Here is a 19710-nt window from a genome sequence, read left to right on the forward strand (position 1 = left end):
ATGAATAAGCAAAAAATCATTTAAGTGTGAAAAAGCTCTTCACATTCTTCAGTCCCCAGATAACCAGTGTTAAAATTTTGGTAGGCGTGTTTCTGTGCTTGCTGTTGCTAATATGTGATCTCTATGTGTTGTGCACGCACACAGAAATGCAGTTTTACACGAGTAGTCATTATGCACGGCTGACACTCTGTTTCTGATTTGACATGCCTTGGACGTTTTTCATATCAGTAAGTGAAGACTTACCTGATACTTAAATGGCCCTGTTGTGTCTCATGGGACTCACACAGAAAATTATCCACCACGCATTTTAGGTTGGGAGTCCAGGCGCTCTGCGCTGTCGGCAGACCCAGGCTGGCGGGAGAAGGGTGGCTGCCTTTGGTTTCTCATATGAGAGACGAGACAGGTCTGACAGTGTCCTGGCTGATGATGGAGCAGGGGACGGCGGGGTGAGTTTCTGGAAGTAAAGAGAACCCCCTGCGAAAGGCTGTCTTAGTTTCCGCTCAATTAATTTCACAGAAAGGCCACCCTTTTAACCTGTCTTGGAGTGAAGGTCATTCCCCTTGCAAGCTGGCTCTGGTGTCCTAAATATACCAGCTTCTGGGTTCTCTTTGGAGTTTAGTAACCGTTTACTTCCAGGCTTTCTACCAACTCTCTCTTATGTACTTCAAAAAAACGGTTTTTCCAGGTGTGCTTCCCTGCACTTCCTCCATCATTTTCTGTTAATGTTAGGCTCACTCAGGTAAGCAGTGAGGGAGAGCCGGACTGCTGCCTGGGTTGAGTCCTGGTGGGGACCTGACCCCGCTGACCCTCCCCTGCCTACTTCCTAGGGCTGTCGGAGGTTTGAGTTAATATATACAAATCCCTTTTGTAAGCCGTTATTATGCTTATTAATAATGATTGTTTGACATAAGTAAGATGCCTCTCTTTGCCCTCAGCACCTCTCTTCTGCCTCCTTAGTTGTTAGAAGTGAGAGAGCTGGAGCCGTTCCCATTTAGCTCCTGTTTTATTTATTTTTATCTCTAACTCTTTTCCTCCTGAGTGAATCTGACTGTAATATCAGATCAGATCAGATCAAATCAGTCGCTCAGTCCTGTCCGACTCTGCGACCCCATGAATCGCAGCACGCTAGGCCTCCCTGTCCAGCACCAACTCCCAGAGTTCACTCAGACTCACGTCCATCAAGTCAGTGATGCCATCCAGCCATCTCATCCTCTGTCGTCCCCTTCTCCTCTTGCCCCCAATCCCTCCAAGCATCAGAGTCTTTTCCAATGAGTCAACTCTTCGCATGAGGTGGCCAAAGTACTGGAGTGTCAGCTTCAGCATCATTCCTTCCAAAGAAATCCCAGGGCTGATCTCCTTCAGAATGGACTGGTTGGACTCCTTGTCGTCCAAGGGACTCTCAGGAGTCTTCTCCAACACCACAGTTCAAAAGCATCAATTCTTCGGCGCTCAGCCTTCTTCACAGTCCAACTCTCACATCCATACATGACCACAGGAAAAACCATAGCCTTGACTAGATGGACCTTTGTTGGCAAAGTAATGTCTCTGCTTTTGAATATGCTATCTAGGTTGGTCATAACTTTCCTTCCAAGGAGTAAGCGTCTTTTAATTTCATGGCTGCAGTCACCATCTACAGTGATTTTGGAGCCCAGAAAAATAGTCTGACACTGTTTCCACTGTTTCCCCATCTATTTGCCATGAAGTGATGGGACCGGATGCCATGATCTTCATTTTCTGAATGTTGAGCTTTAAGCCAACTTTTCACTCTCCACTTTTATCAAGAGGCTTTTTAGTTCCTCTTCACTTTCTGCCATAAGGGTGGTGTCATCTGCAAATCTGAGGTTATTGATATTTCTCCCGGCAATCTTGATTCCAGCTTGTGTTTCTTCCAGTCCAGCGTTTCTCATGATGTACTCTGCATATAAGTTAAATAAACAGGGTGACAATATATAGCCTTGACGAACTCCTTTTCCTATTTGGAACCAGTCTGTTGTTCCATGTCCAGTTCTAACTGTTGCTTCCTGACCTGCATACAAATTTCTCAAGAGGCAGATCAGGTGGTCTGGTATTCCCATCTCTTTCAGGATTTTCCACAGTTTATTGTGATCCACACAGTCAAAGGCTTTGGCATAGTCAATAAAGCAGAAATAGATGTTTTTCTGGAACTCTCTTGCTTTTTCCATGATCCAGCGGATGTTGGCAATTTGATCTCTGGTTCCTCTGCCTTTTCTAGAAGTTCACGGTTCACATATTGCTGAAGCCTGGCTTGGAGAATTTTGAGCATTACTTTACTAGCGTGTGAGATGAGTGCAAATGTGCAGTAGTTTGAGTATTCTTTGGCATTGCCTTTCTTTGGGATTGGAATGAAAACTGACCTTTTCCAGTCCTGTGGCCACTGCTGAGTTTTCCAAATTTGCTGGCATATTGAGTGCAGCACTTTCACAGCATCATCTTTCAGGATATGGAATAGCTCAACTGGAATTCTATCACCTCCACTAGCTTTGTTCGTAGTGATGCTTTCTAAGGCCCACTTGACCTCACATTCCAGGATGTCTGGCTCTAGGTCAGTGATCACACCATCGTGATTATCTGGGTCGTGAAGATCTTTTTTGTACAGTTCTTCTGTGTATTCTTGCCATCTCTTCTTAATGTCTTCTGCTTCTGTTAGGTCCATACCATTTCTGTCCTTTATTGAGCCCATCTTTGCATGAAATGTTCCTTTGGTATCTCTGATTTTCTTGATAGGCCAATTCAGATCAAGAAAAGTGTAGTGCATTATTATGTATAAAATAGATAACTAATGAGAACCTACTATATAGTCAGGGAACTCTACTGAATACTCTGTGGTGACCTAAATGGGAAGGAAATGCGAGAAAGAGGGGTTGTATGTATACATATAGCTGATAACACTTTGCTGTACAGCAGAAGTTAGCACAACATTGTAAAGAAACTATATTCTGATTTTAAAGAAAGAGAAAGAAAAGTAGAAACAGTTATGCATTGCCTTAAAAAAATCAGATGAAACTTGCTGCCTACAAAAGAAGAGATATATAAAAATGTATAAACTATTACGTATAAATTAAACTAGAAGGATATATTGTACAACATTATACCAATATTTTATACCAAAATATTGGTATAAATATTGGAATGTACCAATATTTTATAATAAACATGAAGTATAGTCTTTAAAAATTGTGAATCACTATATTGTACACCTGTAACTTATTTTATATCAACTATACTTCATAAAAAGTTAATGTATGTAAAACACATTAGATTTAAACATTATATTTCATTGGTGTATATATTTTGTTTTATTGTGTTGGCACTTGATATCTGTTAATAATAAAGTTTTAGAAGCCTGCATTTGAGAGAGGTGTGTCAGAAATGTTTAAAAATAACTCTACTTTTAAAAACTTTAGCTCTAGGTACATGGAGTATATCTTTATCAGAATCACTTTTATATGGGGACTATCAATCTAGAGTAACAGAGTTTTAACATCTTTTCGACCTCTAGACTTTTACTTTCTTCACCTATCTTACCATATATAGGTATAAAGAAATGAAAATAGGACACCTTAGGAAATGAAGTGGGGTGAATATAGCTTTTACAACCTTTCAGTTATACTGGGATTTGTTTCTACTGTCAGAATCTGCAAAGATGTTTTTGGATACAGGTAACAGAAAACCCAAGTGTAAGCAAAAACAAAGAATAATTTTTTTTCTCCTTTAAAACTCGGTCCCAAAGCATGTGACTGCAAGCCAGCTGGCACGGCAGCTTAGCAATGTGACCATCCACAGGCTCCCCCTCCCTGCTCTGCCCTCCCTAGTGTCCTTCTCCATGTGGCAGGTCTGTCCTCTGAGTGGCAAAATGCAGCTCGGGCATTGCGCCTGGACAGAACATCCAGAGAAGCACTTGCGCTTTGTGCCCCTTTATGAACCGTGACCCTTTCCCAGCATCTCCACCAGAATTCTTCCCAGTGCTCGTAGGGTCACAGGCTTGAGCCTAAACTCATGCTTGGCGGGGGGTGGGGGGCTGTTCCCACTGTAACTGACTCCACAGCATCGGGTCACCCACCCCTGCCCCAAGAGCACACAGTTTTGTTGGGTGGATGGTCCCTGAACAAATGGGTCTGTTAGGAAGACAAGGGTCTGCCATGGGCCTGACTGCGCCCAGAGGGAAAACCAGAGTGCCTGCTCCAGGCCACTCTCACTTTCAGTTTAAATTCTACAGAGAACACCTATGGAAATAGTCCATTATGATACAAATTTGAATATATGTCTGTTTTCAGGGGAAATTTTTTAAAAATTTAAAACAGCCCAACATAACTATAATAATGTGTAATAATAACAAAACCATCAGCAGAGCGAAAGTGAGGGTGTGAGTTTTCGTTTCAATTCCTGCAAACAGGAATATGTAGTTTAGGTCCTTGCATGCTTCCAGAAGTATCAATGTTATGTCAGTGTTCTAGGCTCTTCCTTCTGCTGGGCTTGGCGCGTGGTGCTTGGGCACTGGGTTACTAGCGCAACAGCTGTTGGCCCTGAGACATCTGAGAATTGGGTGAGTGGTGTGGAGCCCCTTGCGGGGGGTGCTTGAGTGGGTGCGTTTAAAGTACTTATTTTGTTATACACTTACAAAACATTCTTTCATGTATGTGCATGTGTGCTAAGTTGCTTCAGTTGTGTCCGACTCTTTGCGACCCCGTGGACTGTAGCCTGCCAGGCGCCTCTGTCCATAGGATTCTCTAGGCAAGAATACTGGAGTGGGTTGCCATGCCCCTCCTCCAGGGAGGGGAGTTGCCATGCCCCTCCCGACCCAGGGATCAAACCTGAGTGTCCTGCCTTGGCAGGTGGATTCTTTACCACTGAGCCACCAGGGAAGCCTTCTTTCACATATGCTGCTGCTGCTAAGTCGCTTCAGTCGTGTCCCACTCTGTGTGACCCCATAGACAGCAGCCCACCAGGCTCCCCTGTCCCTGGGATTCTCCAGGCAAGAACACTGGAGTGGGTCGCCGTTTCCTTCTCCAATGCATGAAAGTGAAAAGTGAAAGTGAAGTCGCTCAGTCGTGTCCGACCCTCAGCGACCCCATGGACTGCAGCCCACCAGGCTCCTCCGTCCATGGGATTTTCCAGGCAAGAGTACTGGAGTGAAGTGCCATTGCCTTCTCCGTCTTTCACATACACTCAGCACTTTAAAAAGTATTTGGTATCTGTCACATGGCTGTGCACAAATAAATACTTTCAGTTGAATTAAGGGTGAAACTGAGACTGGGGTTTTATTGAGTGAGTATGATCAGGGAGGGGGGTTGATTAAAAAGATGGACCGTGGATGCTCTGTGGTGACCTAAATGGGGAGGAAATCTTAAAAAAAAAAAGGGATATTTGCATTCGTAGAGCCAACTCACTTTGCTGTACAGTGGAAACTAACACAACATTGCAAAGCAACTATACTCCAATTAAAATTTAAAAAGATGGACTGTGGAAGCCAAATTAGATAAACAAAGAAGTGAAGACTTCAGAGGGATTATTGATCAGGGTGGTAGGGTCATTAGTTTCAAGGGCCCAGGAAGGTTGAAGAGTTGTCGGAGTTGGGTTTCCAGAAGGAGTGAGCAGGAGAGGTAAGGAGTGGAGGTTGGAAGGATGCCTGGGTGGCAGAGGGAGTGGAGGACAACCTCCGTGGAGACATGCAAGTGGGGCATCACCTGTGTGTGTGTGGAGATCAGTGCTGAGTGTGGGGGCAAAGACTGAGCCAGACCCTAAAATCTTCTGGAGAGTGTGCAGGGGGGGGGAGGTGTGGGTGGGGTGGGGAGGGGGTGGCTTGTACAGCCCCTGGGACTGAAGCCCTCCACCTGCTGTGCACCTGAGTGTCTCTGTGTATACAAAGGTTTTGTATTTGCATATAATCAGTCCAAGGACATTTTTTTAGGTCTGCATATACATAGATGCATTTTCAGATGTGAATTTCTCGTAATGATGATGGGAAAAGTGTTGAGTTACCACTGAAGCACAGTCAGCACGCCTGCTGTCTTATAACTGATTCCCTCTTGAATCTTGAAAAGGCTTTGTTATGAGGACTTTGCGTCCTCCCCAGATGAGTTCCAGGTTGGTTACCTGCCCTTGGCATGGTCCTGCGCACTCAGGGGGTTCTAAACCCTCCCAGCTGGTGTCAGGAGAGGGCATCCCTGCCTGCCCAGACTGTCCCGACATTCTGGCTAGTGTTGCTGAAACTTTTCTGTGGAAGGTGGTTTGTATCATGGGGGAACCCCTGTTATCTGGACCCATTTTTTCTGCTTTTCCTTATTGGACAAGGAGATGATGTGTTGTCCTTGGAGGCAGCTCTTCATGGGCTCGCCATGGCCTGTGACGCTTCTTGGTGGTGAGTTTCTTTTTCTTTCCCCATCAACATTTCTATAACAAGTAAGACAACCCATCCCAAATCTCAGGCTTACAGAGACCTTACGGCAGGCAGCAAGCGTCTGTTTTATTCCCTTACCTGTCTGCATTGCTGCATGGTTCTGCCCTGGCTGCAGGTGGCTCTGGTCCATGAGTTTTCTCATTTTTTTTTTTGTTTAAATCTTAATTGGTGTATAGTTGATTTACAATGTGTTAGTTTTGGGTGTACAGCAAAGTGAATCAGTTATACATATATATATATATCCACTCTTTTTAGATTCTTCCCATGTAGGTCATTAACAGAATATTGAGTAGAGTTCCCCATGCTGTACAGTAGGTCCTTCTTAGTTATCCATTTTATCTATGTGTATATGTTTACCCCAACCTCCCTGGACCAGACACCACCTGAGGCTCTGCAGCCACTGCTGAATCAGACTCCTAGGAGATGATTGGTGGTTCACAGCAGGTCGGGAGCTCAGTCCAGATCAGTGTGGGTGGGCGTTTTCTAAAGATGTGGATGGAGGGTGGGAATAATTTGTGGCATTTTTTAGGGAGAGAGAGGGAAGGCAGACACCTAGACAGCTGTGAAAAGGTTGAAATCAGTAGGCTCTCATTAGCCCTTATGTAAGGGCACATTATTCATGATGTTCATCCCGGTCGGTGTCTGAGTTAATTTTCCTGTCTCGTGTCTGAGTTAATTTTCCTTGTTCTCATTGTTCCTGAATTATGTTTTATGAAGTCGCCACATCCACCCTGAGTTTTTCACTTAGTCCCCTTCCCTCTCACCAGCGTGTGATGTTGAGCATCGTATTTGGGTGCCAGCATCTAGGGAATGTGAGTGAATGACACCGTCTGCATCCACACGCTGCCTTGTGGGCAGCTCTGGGGTGGCTCTGAGCCCTGGGGCAGGTGGGGGAGGGAGGGCTGGAGGATCGGGGGTCACTCCCTACTTGGGAGAAGCTGTTCTGAGCCCATACTTCCTCTTTGACAGTGTCCACCAGGGCCCCTGAGTCTGAGAAGAGTGTTCCCTCTTCCCTTGGTGCTTCTGGGTGTGCTGAAGCTGGTTTTAGTGATCTGGGTTATAGAGATCAGATCCTAAAAGGAGTAAGATTGCTACTGAAAAGGACCATATGTAGGAGGAAGTGGAGGGATAGTCCCCCTGGCTTTGGAGCATCTGCTGCTGAACTGGGATGAAGTGCTATCCCTTACCGAAGTGCTCATTAAGTGGTTGAGTTTCACGGGTCATTGAGTTTTATGACTTCATAGGTGAAGCTGGGTTGTTCTTGGCTAGTTAGGTGGCCTTTGCCTGGAGCTAGGCAATTGTAAGACAACTAACATTTATTTAAATAATGCTGACTCTGCGTTTAGAGGCACCTTACCTGTGTCCATTTTATCACACAGGAACTATTGTTGGCCCCCATTTCTCAGGTGAGGAATTTGAGGAACAGCGTGTTTAAGTAACTTGCCCAGGTCCTGTGGCTTTTGTACTTGAAACCAGGTGGCCTGCCTGCTCCAAAGGTTTTTGCGCTCTAGCTTTGCTACTGTCTTCCAACTAAATGTGGGGAAATAATTGTAAGCGGGAGGCTTAGCTGGACAGGGGAGGGTAGCTTTGGTGTGGAATATAGATTATTTTTCAGATATAATGGGAATATAATAGACACGGTTCATTGGCTGTTGGATGATGGTCAAGGAGAATGAGAAATTAAAGGTTTCTTTATGAATCCTGGAATGACCCCAGGTCTATGAAGCTGTCCGCTGGTTGCTCCTCTGTGGTCAGTGTGAATGCACTTGCCTGGGCTTTGTGAGGCCAGCAAGGCCACATGCTAGCGTCCGTGTCGGACATACCGGGACTTCTCCTCTTTCCCGCTTCCTTACTGGCCCCACAAGGCGTTGGGGAGGTTGCTGAGGTCCCTCCCGGGGAGCCAAGCAGCGCCCATTCTCAGGGCCATGCTCTCCCCCCATGTCTTAGGGTCTTTTCTCCCTCCTGCTTCTCTCCACCTGCTCTCCTGTATATCCCTTCCCCAAGGAGATGACATTTCTCTATGTTCCTGATCCAATTTCTGGGTTTGACTTATTCCTACATGTCTCCGAGGTCTTTGTGCAGCTCACGTTCCATCTGGAGCCCCAGAGGGGAGTCTTCCCCATGTTTCTGATGGGCCTGGTACCTTGGGCAGGTTACGGATGATCCAGAATCTGAAGGGTTTTTTTTTTTTTTTTTTTTTTTTAATTGACCACACCTCCCTCATCTCCCTCATGGGGTTGCTGTTGTTCAGTCACTAAGTTGTGTCCCACCCTTTGTCACCCCATGGACTGCAGCATGCCAGGCTTCCCTGTCCTTTACCATTTCCTAGGGTTTGCTCAAACTCATGTCCCTTGAGTTGATGATGCCATCCTACCATCTCATCCTCTGTCTCCCTCTTTTCCTCCTGCCCTCAATCTTTCTCAGCATCAGGGTTTTTTCCCAATGAGTCAACTCTTTGTATCAGGTGGCCAGAGTATTGGAGCTTCAGCTTCAGGATCAGTCCTTCCAATGAATATTCAGGGTTGATTTCCTTTAGGATTGGCTGATTTGATCTCCTTGCTGTCCAGGGGACTCTCAGGAGTCTTCTCCAGTACCTGCAGTTCAAAAGCATCAATTCTTCGGTGCTCAGCCTTCTTTATGATCCAACTCTTACATCCATATATGACTACTGGAAAAGCCATATCTTTGATTACATGGACTTTTGTTGGCAAAGTGATGTCTTTGATTTTTACTACGCTGTCTAGGTTTGTTGTAGCTTTTCTTCCAAGGAGCAAGCACAGGGTTGTGGTTAGGGTCAAATATAATAAATCCATGAAAGTGTCTTTTAAAGAGTAAATATACAGTATTATTAGTAGTTCCAACCTTCCCAGTTGGCCTTCACTCCCTGCTTTGAGGCCCGGCCTGGACTTTGATCCCGGTGTCATTTCCGCTACTTGATTGTGTCCCTGGCTCTGGGGGTCCCTGCCCCTTATTCTGTTCAAATTTTCTAGCACTTGGCACAGGCCTAGTTTGCAGGGGGAGGGGCCCAGTTGTGTGTGAACAAGCAGGTGAAGAGCATCTTTCTAAAGGAAGTTTATGGTCATTTTTTTTTTTTCCCTGAACAGTCCTCTTATTATAATATCTATGCATCTTGAAGTTAAAAAGCAGACTGTCCTGGTGGTCCAGTGGCTAAGAGTCTGCTCTCCCAGTGCAGGGGACCCGGATTCACTCCCTGATCAGGGAACTAGATCCCACATGCCACAACTGAGGGTCCTGTGTGCCCCAACTAAGACCTGGTGCAGCCAAATAAATTTTAAAAATTATTAAAAAAAAAAAAGGCAGATCTGTGATCCTGTCTGTGTGCCCTGCTACCGGGCACTAACTCCCCATGCCTGAGGCCACCTTCTCCAAGATCTATGCTTTCTAAATAGTCATCTCATGAGTCTTGTGTTTTATAAAAAGAATAAGACAGCTAAGGGAATCGTTCTAAATTTTGAAGACTAGAGATTAAAAAAAAAACGTGGCATTAATTTTTTTGTTCATTTGACAAATATGTGTTGAGTGCCTGTCGGGCACCCCGCTCTGTTCCTGGGTCTGGGAATACAGTGGTAACCAAATCCCAGGCGGATGGCATTCCTGCCTGCCTGAGGCTTCCATTCTAGCGGAGTGGAATAAGGGAAGAAAGGAATGAATCAGTCTTGACTGATGAGGTGTACCATGGGGAGGGATCATGTGAGGGGGACTCCCAGACCTCCGAGGAGTTCTCACTGGGGTAAACAAAGTGCGTAGTTACCGATGTTACGCTCTTGGTTTCGCTGTGTGCGGAGTGACCTTGAGGGCATCACAGTGTCTTGTCGTGAGGACGTCAAGCTCCATCCGGCCGCCCCTCATCAACAGAAAAGGCAGGGAGTGGTAGGGAGGAGGTGGCTGGGCTCTGGCTTCTGGAGGGTGTTCCTGTCTGCGTGAGGCCCTCAGCTTTGACAAGGAGCCTCTATGCTCAGGTCACCAACCCTGGCGTGTTTCTGAGGGACCAGGGGAACCCAGGGAAGATGGACTCTTGGTGGCCTACAACCTCTCTGTGTGTCTTGCGGCTTCAGTCCACTCATGGCTGGCCGCCCACCAGACTCCATGCTGGAGAAGGCGGGTGACCTGTGGCCCACAGGGACCCCTGAGGTTTCCCTGCAGAAGTTGAGCATGGCCTTAGCTCTGAAGGATAGGAAGGAATGAGCTAGATGAAGATCGGGGGTGGGGATCACGTGTGGGAAGCTCGGGAGATGGAAAGAAGCCACGGTGGCCAGAGTGTAGGGCAGCATGGAGAGTGTGACGTCGGGTGGACTTGCCCTTGAGCAGAGGAAAGGCTGTGAAGTAGTGGTAAAGGGTTGGATTTTATTTTCAGTGCTACTGATTTGGTTTATTCTGTTATCCTGTTGACTGCAGCGTGGAGAGGGGACCGCAGAGGGGAAGCAGGGATGCAGGGACCCCTGGGTGGGGATAGAGGCTCAATGCCTGGCGGGGTGGTGGAGGACCCAACACCCTGGAGGCGGGCTGGGAAGCAGCTGGGAGGACTCAGGATGGGGATTGGGGTTCAGCTCGAGCAGCTGCGGGAAGAGCAGAAGGTGAGGGGAGAAGCCTCCGGACCCTCCCTGGAGCCGGCAGCGGACCGTGAGAGCTGAGGCTGCAGAGCAGGAGGGACCCCCTCTGCAGAGGGGTGACGTTTCCCTCCTGATAACCCAAGGGTCAGGCCGCCTCTTTCGTGTCCGCATGAGATCTGATGGCTTACATGTTGTGGTTACTGCCCCGTGATTGTGTATTAGAGGCTGTTTGTCTCATTTAGTGCATTCAAGAAAATATTGAGCTAAATGTTTATGCTCCCTGCAGGGCACATAATGGTGCTGAGACCACCTGGGGGTCTGTGAGGTGGGCAGTGTCTCTAACGGAGGAGATAGATCATTCCATCAGAATTGAGCCCAGGGTTGCACCAGGAAATCGAGCGCAGTGTGACATAGTCTGTGACTGGGAGGAAGAGGGTGGTGGGCTGCAGAGCGGAGGCCCTGACCTGGCCTGGGGGCTGGGGAGGTTTCAGAGGCCCTCTGAGCAGTTGGTGTTGGAGTAAACGTTTAACAAAGCCCTTGGAACTGGCACACTTGAGGAAGGCACTGGAGAACTCCACAGCAAGGCTGTGTCACTCATGAGAATGGTAGTGCTCGTGTGGATTAAGGATCCTGGTGTCGTTACCTGCTGGCACGCAGGTAAACTTGTTAGTTACCGGGAACTTGCACTGCTTTGTGCTCCCTGTGATTTTCAGACAAGAAAGGGAATGTGAACTTGGCCGTTCCTATGATCTTTCCAACATCTTAGGGACATTGTTTCAAAGAACCAGTGCAGATTTTTCCATGAAAGGGGCTATGTAGTTATCAGAGGAAAACAGCTCTTTAGATTCATCTGTGTGAATGTTAACTTTATAGAATGCAGACGTGGCAGTGGGTGTGTGTTCTCACGTATTCACCGACTTAGGACCCCAAAGCTGATACAACTCTGTTATAGATTGAATAGCAACATGTTTTGTTTTTTTTTTCCCCCTTGAGTAATCTTGTCAAATTATAAGAATGCCCAAAGAGCTAACACCTTGTCAGGACACTGCTGGAAGGGCACAAACAACCTTGTTTCCTGAGGAACCTGTGCAGAGGTGTGTTGACAGTGGGTGACTTTTCTGACCTGAGCCGAAAGGGACGCTGGCTGTATTGTTGGCTTGGCCCCTGCAGGGGCCAGGGTGGGGTGGGGGGGTACATATTCCTGGACTGAATTCCCTGCACGTCAAGTCACTCTACCTGCAGCCCTGGTTTATCAACACTAAACACATGGGAGACACATGGCTGGAATGATGCTAGGAACACAGGACCCACTGTGTCCATGCGGGGGCCGGACGGGTCAAGTAGAAGCTGGAGGGATGCGGTGACCAGTGGCCCGGATGGATGTGGGCAGGTTGGGAGGGCCTGATGTGGTAGCTGGAGGGAGGGAGGAGAGACTGGGCCATGGGGCGCTCATCCTTCTTTACGTGTGCTAAGTCACTCAGTTGTGTCTGACTCTGCGACCCCATGGACTGTAGCCTGCTAGGCTCCTCTGTCCATGGGATTCTCCAGGCAAGAATGCTGGTGTGGGTTGCCATTTCCTACTCTAGGGGATCTTCCTGACCCAAGGATTGACCTGAGTCTCTTAATGTCTCATGCATTGGCAGGTGGGTTCTTTACCTCTAGCACCGCCTGGCAGCCTCCATCCTCTATGGTCTGGGTCTAAACCATCTCACCTTTTACTTCCCCACCCCAACTGGAAACCATCTTGTCCCTCCCAGGACCCTCACTAACCCCTGGCCTTCCAGCTGCTCTATAGCAGTTGTGACCTTGGCTGTGACCTTGAGGTCTGGGGTGGGGGAGGGGACATGCCCCAGGTCACCTCAGAGCTCCCCTTAGGTGGAGAAAGAAGTGGACGGAAATGTACTTTACTGCGTTGTTTTGTCTTATAAGGAGACATGACTGGTTTTTGCATTCCTTTGTTTCTGAAAAGATTGTTCATGAATGCTGATGATCATGTAAGTTTATGGTTGTAAATGGGAACTTTTTCTTTTCAGACAATGTGGATGCCAGTGATCTTAAGCAGTTTTTTGAGACCAACTATTCTCAGATATATTTCATCTTCTATGAAAATTTTATAACACTGGAAAATAGTTTGAAATTAAAAGGTAAGAATTTCTACAAAAAAAATTTTTTTTTGATATACAAAGTTCTGTTTTTTTTTTTTTTAATAAAAATACAGGAAGTTCTTGGAGGTTGTGTGTGTCACGTGCTACAAGTTACATGCCTTTAAGCTTCCTCTCTTTCCAAACACTTAGCAGAGCTGTGAACTCACAGCGGTTGCGTCTTTCCCTTGAACTTTCTCTCATACAGGCGTTAACTGAACAACAGCCAAGGGGAAAATAGAAAGACAAGAGATCCACAGAAGGGGACTTCCCCTGGTTGCCCCAGTGGCTAAGACTCTGCACTCCCAATGCTGGGGGCCTGGATTTGATCCCTGCTCGGGAAGCGACTTAGCAGCAGCAGCAGCAGGGAACTAGAATGCACATGCTGCAACTAAGAGTTTGCATATTGCAACTAAAGAGCCTGTGAGCTGCAACTAAGACTCTGCACATACACACAAATATATATCTATAAAAATAGAAGGAAAACCACAGAAAGTGTGAGTTCCATTCCAGAGGTTGGGGGGGGGTTTGCAGTGGGCTGAGACAGGGTCACATGTAAAGAAGAGGCCATAGAGAGGAGCATGGAGGCCACACAGCTGCCACTTAGGCCCTTCAGGGGATACTGCTCCAGCCTCTGTTACGTCAGGGCACACGTGGACCTGGGCCCAGAATGCCAGCACCTGTTCTTTTTAAATGAATTTCTTGGCTTTTCCCCCTCGTGATTTATAAATTGGTACGCATTTTGAACTTAAATTTTTTTTCTGCCAAATTGGTAGATATCTCAAATATGGAATGATGTGATTTTTATCTTGCCTCCTAGCTCTGTTCCACTTCATAGTAGTGTGATAATAAATTCAATTAAAATATCAAAAAAAAAAAATTAAAACCTGGTATCTAAGAAAACAACATTACAATCTACAAACCTCATTTTTTAAAAGGCCCTTCCTCCATCCCTGTTCTCCTTTTCTTCCCTCTATCCTTTAGGAAAATTTGGTGGTTCAAGACCATCAGTCAGTTTGTGCTGCGTAGCAAATTGCACAACAAACCATCCCAAGGCTGAGTGCCTTCAAACAACCACTAGTCATTTCGTTTGTGATTTTTCTGAATCTGTTGGGCAGTTCCTCTGGTTTGGGCTGCCTCTGACTGGCTAGTGGCGAGTGGCCTCATTCACACATGTCCTGATTGTCAAGCTGCTGCCCAGGGCGCCTTAATGCTCCTTCACGTGGGCCCTCTTGCGCAGCTGGCAGGGTTCCTTGGGCTCCTGCACTCGTGGCCTCAGGGCACCATGACCTGCTGGCGAGTATGGCTTTTTGAGCTCACCTCACGTCTGCTGTCGTCACCGTGGTTGGAGCAGGTCACGTGGCCTCTTGGATTCTGGGGCTGGAGAGAAATAGACCCTTCTTGATGGGGAGAAGACTCTGCCGCTCTGTTGCCTTGTATCTCCTGCAGAGTCACGAGGAAGGACTGATGAAAAGAAGGAGAGGCTTTAGAGTTTCTTGCTTTTAGTACAGTCTGTGTGTTGACTGGAGCCCAGGGGAGGAAGTTACCAAAACAAAAGAAGAAAGGAAAATGGTTGCTAGGAATAACAAAATCATCTTGTGATCCCTTCAGCCCTCCAGTTATTCGGTCAAAACCTGCGTTGTTGGTTCTGCCTTCAAAACGTATCCAGAATCGCCAGCCTCTCCCCCCGGCTTCTCCTCCTGACCTCTCCTCCTGGCCTCCTCCCCTTGTCCTCACCTGGGTTACCACAGCCACCTCAGAACTGGCCTCCCTGCCACACTGTCCACCCTACCCCACCCCACCCCACCCCACCCCCGCCAAAGTCTCTGGGAAAGACCAGCTGGAGGGTTGCTTTACAGCATCTGTCAGTCATGAGCTCCACGCTGCAGACCCTCCAGTGGCCTCCTGGTCCCCTCACGCCCTGCCTGCCTGTCTCACCCCCATGTCTCCCCCTCGCTCCAGACACAAGGGCCTCCTCGTTGTATCCTCCCCATGCAGACCCGCTCCCCCACCCGGACCCTGCACTGTCCAGTCCCTCCGCCTGAAACACAGCAACCCCCCATTTCTGTAGCCCAGGTCTCCCTTGGCTGCTCCCTCACCTCTTTGAGGTCTTTGCTCAGGTACCCCCTTATCAGCAGGGTGTCCCCGACTTCCCTAGTCAACCCCAAACTACCCTTTTGGGCATTCCCATCTGCTTCTTGGTTTCCTCACTCATTTCTGGAGAGCCTTCTGTTGCCGGAATGTAAGCCTCCCCAGGGCAGGGGTTTACACCTGTGAACTCATGTGCCCTCAGGTCCCAGAAGAATTCCTGACACGGAGGCCATCCTTGGAGTTTGTTGAGTGAATGAGTGACAGCCGCTTCACAGAGCTGTGGGGGTTCAGATCCAGGGTCAGCAACATAATTTTAACCTAATTTTTAATATCTTAAAATTGGCACATTGTCATAATAATGAATTCTTTTTTTATCTATTCCAGGGAATAATAAGTCACAAAGGGAGGAGCTGGACTCCATTCTCTTTCTTTTTGAAGTAAGTTTTTATTAATTCATTTAGCTTTTAAGATTCTCGTCAAAAACATGGTATTTTAGATCTTTAATGTTACTTGAAGACAAGTAAAAATGATGGGCATGTGTATCCTTTTACAAACAAGATGCTAAGAATGTTCTTGTGATTTTTTTTTTCCCCTTGTGGGAGAATTTTTCCTCTGTGGGGATCTAGATGGGAAGTTATTAGATGGGAATGTTTGTACATTTTAAATGTTGATACTGCCAAATTGCTCTTCAAAAAGGTCGTATAAATCTATATGTAAACTTCCATGTAAGTCTTATGTAAATTTCCCCAACCAACCCTGGAGATAATTTTTTTCTTTTTAATATATACGAATTGACATGTAAAAACTCACAGTTTTTCACATATATTTCCCTGACTGCTTTTGAGGTTGCCACCTATGTGTCTCTGTGTTCACGAGTGTTGATCATATGTTCTCTCCAAAGGTGGAACAATGGCTGTGGCTTTTGATCTATTAAGAGTAAGGTCTTTCTTGTCTAGATGTATTAGACAAGTGATCAGATTACTGATGCCTTGAGAACTACACTGGAACCAGATTATAGGTTCTGAACGTTAATTGTTGGTTGTCTAGAAATGATTCATGCTTTGAAAAGACGTGTGCTAAGCTTGGTGGGAGACCAGCTTCGTGACTGTTGAGAAAAGTCGTATATGTGTTTGCTGCAGAGCTGACTGAAGGGGTGGCTGAGGGGGAAGGCTGTCCGGTTCGTGCAATAAAACAGATGCAGAAACCTCCAGCCTGGTACGGGTTCCCGGCTGGCAATCCATCACTGGTCACCCATCTCCTCCGAGGGCCATGCTCCTTCCTGAGTCCCAGACATTGATTCAGGGCATGTTTTGTGGTGTTTCTCTGTGTTTCCTGTGGTTACCCTGCTGTGAATGAAGCTGGCGCAGAGGAGCTGGTTTTAACAGGAGCTTTAATTATGTCTGTCATTTAAACAGGTGTCTACTGACCATTGCCAGTTGAACTTTTCTGTTAGTTTACATTATTTATGTAGACGGTTAATGCATTTGCTAAAGAACCCACCACACAGAGGTAAAGCGTGAGGATAAAGCTCACAGGCTTGCCACACCCACCCATCGCCACCTCCCCCCGCACCCCCACCCTGCCACTAAGTTTAAGGTCCAGAAACGGCAGTGTACCTCCTCCCTGACCACATCCCCGCTCTGGTTTGATCTCCTTGCAGATTACTTTATGATTATTCAGATTTTTTGTAAAAAAAATTCTGATTTGGTTAATTGCTTATTTTTCTAAGAATTCAAAAAATTTGGTCCTATCCCCAGTTTTAAAACTTATGGCCCAGTCCTTCCTTTAAGGTTCATAATCCCTTCAGTTTTATCTGCTTTGGATTAATCTTCATTATCTCCAAACTGTTACTTATTATTAGGGAAAGTAGTTGTAGTGTTAAGGTTGGTGCAAAAATAATTGCGGTTTTGAACCCAGAGTTTTAAATCATTATAACTAGGCTCAAACACATCCTTATTAATCAAAATAGGAACCATTACAGTCAACACATTTTTGCCAACAAGCGGTAAGTTTGTTTATTCTTGCAGCATAAAAATCTGTGCTTCAGGATTCAACACACTCTTGGAAAGCATTTTCTACATCCTGCTAGTTATGGAAGTGTTGTCCCTGCAAAAATTGCTGAGATGCTTGAAGAAATGGTGGTCGGTTGGTGAGAGGTCAGGTGAATATGGCAAAACTTCATAGCCCAATTCATTCAACTTCTGAAGCATCGGGCGTTGTTGTGGTGAAGAATTGGGCCCTTTCTGTGGACTGTTGCCCACTACAGGCCTTGCGGTTTTCAGCGCATCTCATCGATTTGCTGAACATACTTCTCAGATATAATGGTTTTGCCGGGATTCAGAAAGCTGTAGTGGATCAGACCACCCAACAGTGACCGTGACCCCTTTTTTGGCTCAAGTTTGGCTTTGGGGAGAGCCTTGGAGCTTCTTTTCCATCCAGCTGCTGAGCTGGTTATAAGTTGTTGTATAAAATTCACTGTCACAATCTGATTGAGAAATTGTTCGTTGCTATTGCACAGAATGAGAGTTGATGACGCTTCAAAATGACAGTTTTTTTTTTAATTTGTGGTCAGCTCATGAGGCACCCATTTATTGAGCTTTTTCACCTTTTCAGTTTGCTTCAAATACCAAGTGACCATAGAACAGTCAATGTTGAGTTCCTGGGCATCTTCTCGTATAGTTGTACCAGGATCAGCTTCCATGATGGCTCTCAGTTGGTCCTTGTCAACTTCCAATGGCTGGCCACTATGTTCTTCATCTTCAAGGCTCTTGTCTCCTTTGCAAAACTTCTTGAATCAGCACTGTCCTGTACATCCATTAGCAGTTCCTGGGCCAGTTACATTGTTACCAGTTGTCTCCATAGCTTTACCAATTTTGAACTCATGGCACCTTATCCTGGAACTTAACCCAGAGATCAAACCCACGCTCCCTGCATTGGAAGCTCGGAGTCTTAACCAGTGGACCACCAGAGAAGTCCCTCTGTGTGTTTTTGCTTTTTTTTTTCCTTTTCATGTTTTAACTTCTTTGGTTTGGTATTCCTATGTGGCTGGTTGCATTTGATTGTCTCTTGATCCTTGTTCATTATTAGACATCTTTTACTTTCTGAAACAGAAGATTTGACACTGTATCTGATCATTCTCCTATCTGAAGTCTGTCTTTGGTTGTCAAAAGCTATTGGTTATTTCTTCAATCTCTCAGAGTAGCTTCTTCTCTTGTACGTTTTGTGATACCACTTTGAGATCCGAACTCATGGGATGCATATTTAATTTGTTTGAATCCTTTTTTTTTCCCTCAAAGGGTTTGTTTTTGCTTTTGCTTGGGGTCTGAGAGTGTGCTTGTTTGGGGTCCCTTTGGCTCCACTTGAGGGTCCTGGTTCCTTACTGGCATCCCAGGCTCAGTTTCTCACACCCACGTTGGGGTGGGCTCGAGATCTAGAACATGAAGATGTCCTTGGATCCTCCTTGGATTTGGCATTTGCTTCCCTCCTGCTTCCTCTCTGGCTGTGTTTTAAGTCCTTGCTGGTTTCCCTGTGTCCCTGAAGCATGGAAATGACAGTTAACTTTTGCTGTCGCTGTCCCACAACAGGAAAGCCCATCAGAGCCTGTAGCCTTGTACCCCTTTGGGGTGGGGGGCTGGTTTCAACACCTTCTCCTTGTGCTCAGAAAGTTTAGATTAAGGACGGTGTTACTCCCCATACATTACCATCTGCAGGGGGTTTGTTGCTCGTGTAAGAGAACAAATATATCTTATTCACAGCTTTATAAAACCTTCATCTGGTGCCATAAACATGAGTGAAAAATGAACCTGCACCGCTTCTGTTTTTGTTTATGTTGTCTCTGTCTCCATCCTCAGAAGGTGGGTTATAATTTGCATAGTTTGTTCTGAGGGTTGTGTAACTTCGTCGCCACCGTCTACAAGTTAGTGCCACTTAAAAAGAGGTGGTTTATGAGGATTTGAAGGTAAATACTTATCAAGGTGTAAATAATTGGGAAAGGCTTCCTTCAGAAGAAGTGGAATTATTAAGACGTGTTAAATCGCAGAAGGGCTACTGTGTAAAGATTGTCAATAAATAAGAAATAGATTGGAAAAAAGCACGGAGGTAAGGGAGTTAAGAAGGCAAGAAAGAGGAGCCTGTTAGGGGAGCTACTGCTTGCTCTGTAAGTCAGGGCTGTCTAGACGGGAACCTTTGAGGAAGGAAGCAGTCATTTTTTTCAGTATAGTGAGCTACCAACCACATCACCCTGCTTGATGAAGCAATGGTGTCAGTCCAGGCTGAGTCTCCTTTAGGCAGCCGGTGGAGCATTACATCTGCCTTTATGTTCAGTGGAGGATGGTACCCCTCAAAAGCTGACCTCAGCCACCCTTGCCCTTAGTTTCAAACTTCTGTACCACTTGGAGTAACTCTTGTTGCTGGCTCACAGTGACGTTTTTCACAACTAATTGAGGTTATGACTCCTTAGTTTTACTCTTCTTCTAAAAACATATTTCAT

General features: G+C 46.1%; 1 protein-coding gene across 22 annotated transcripts in view; it reads left to right on the forward strand.

The window, feature by feature from the left end:
* Window positions 1-19710, forward strand: part of RALGAPA2 (Ral GTPase activating protein catalytic subunit alpha 2) — a 279853-nt gene that overhangs the window by 13390 nt on the left and 246753 nt on the right. For all 22 annotated transcript variants that reach the window (XM_025264159.3, XM_025264145.3, XM_025264151.3 and 19 more), the window contains exons 2-3: window positions 13023-13133; window positions 15606-15658. In XM_025264159.3, coding sequence (XP_025119944.3) covers window positions 13023-13133; window positions 15606-15658 — 164 coding nt within the window. The remainder of the gene's footprint in view (window positions 1-13022; window positions 13134-15605; window positions 15659-19710) is intronic.

The sequence above is a fragment of the Bubalus bubalis genome, chromosome 14 (genome assembly GCF_019923935.1).
Source record: "Bubalus bubalis isolate 160015118507 breed Murrah chromosome 14, NDDB_SH_1, whole genome shotgun sequence".
Taxonomy (NCBI): domain Eukaryota; kingdom Metazoa; phylum Chordata; class Mammalia; order Artiodactyla; family Bovidae; genus Bubalus; species Bubalus bubalis.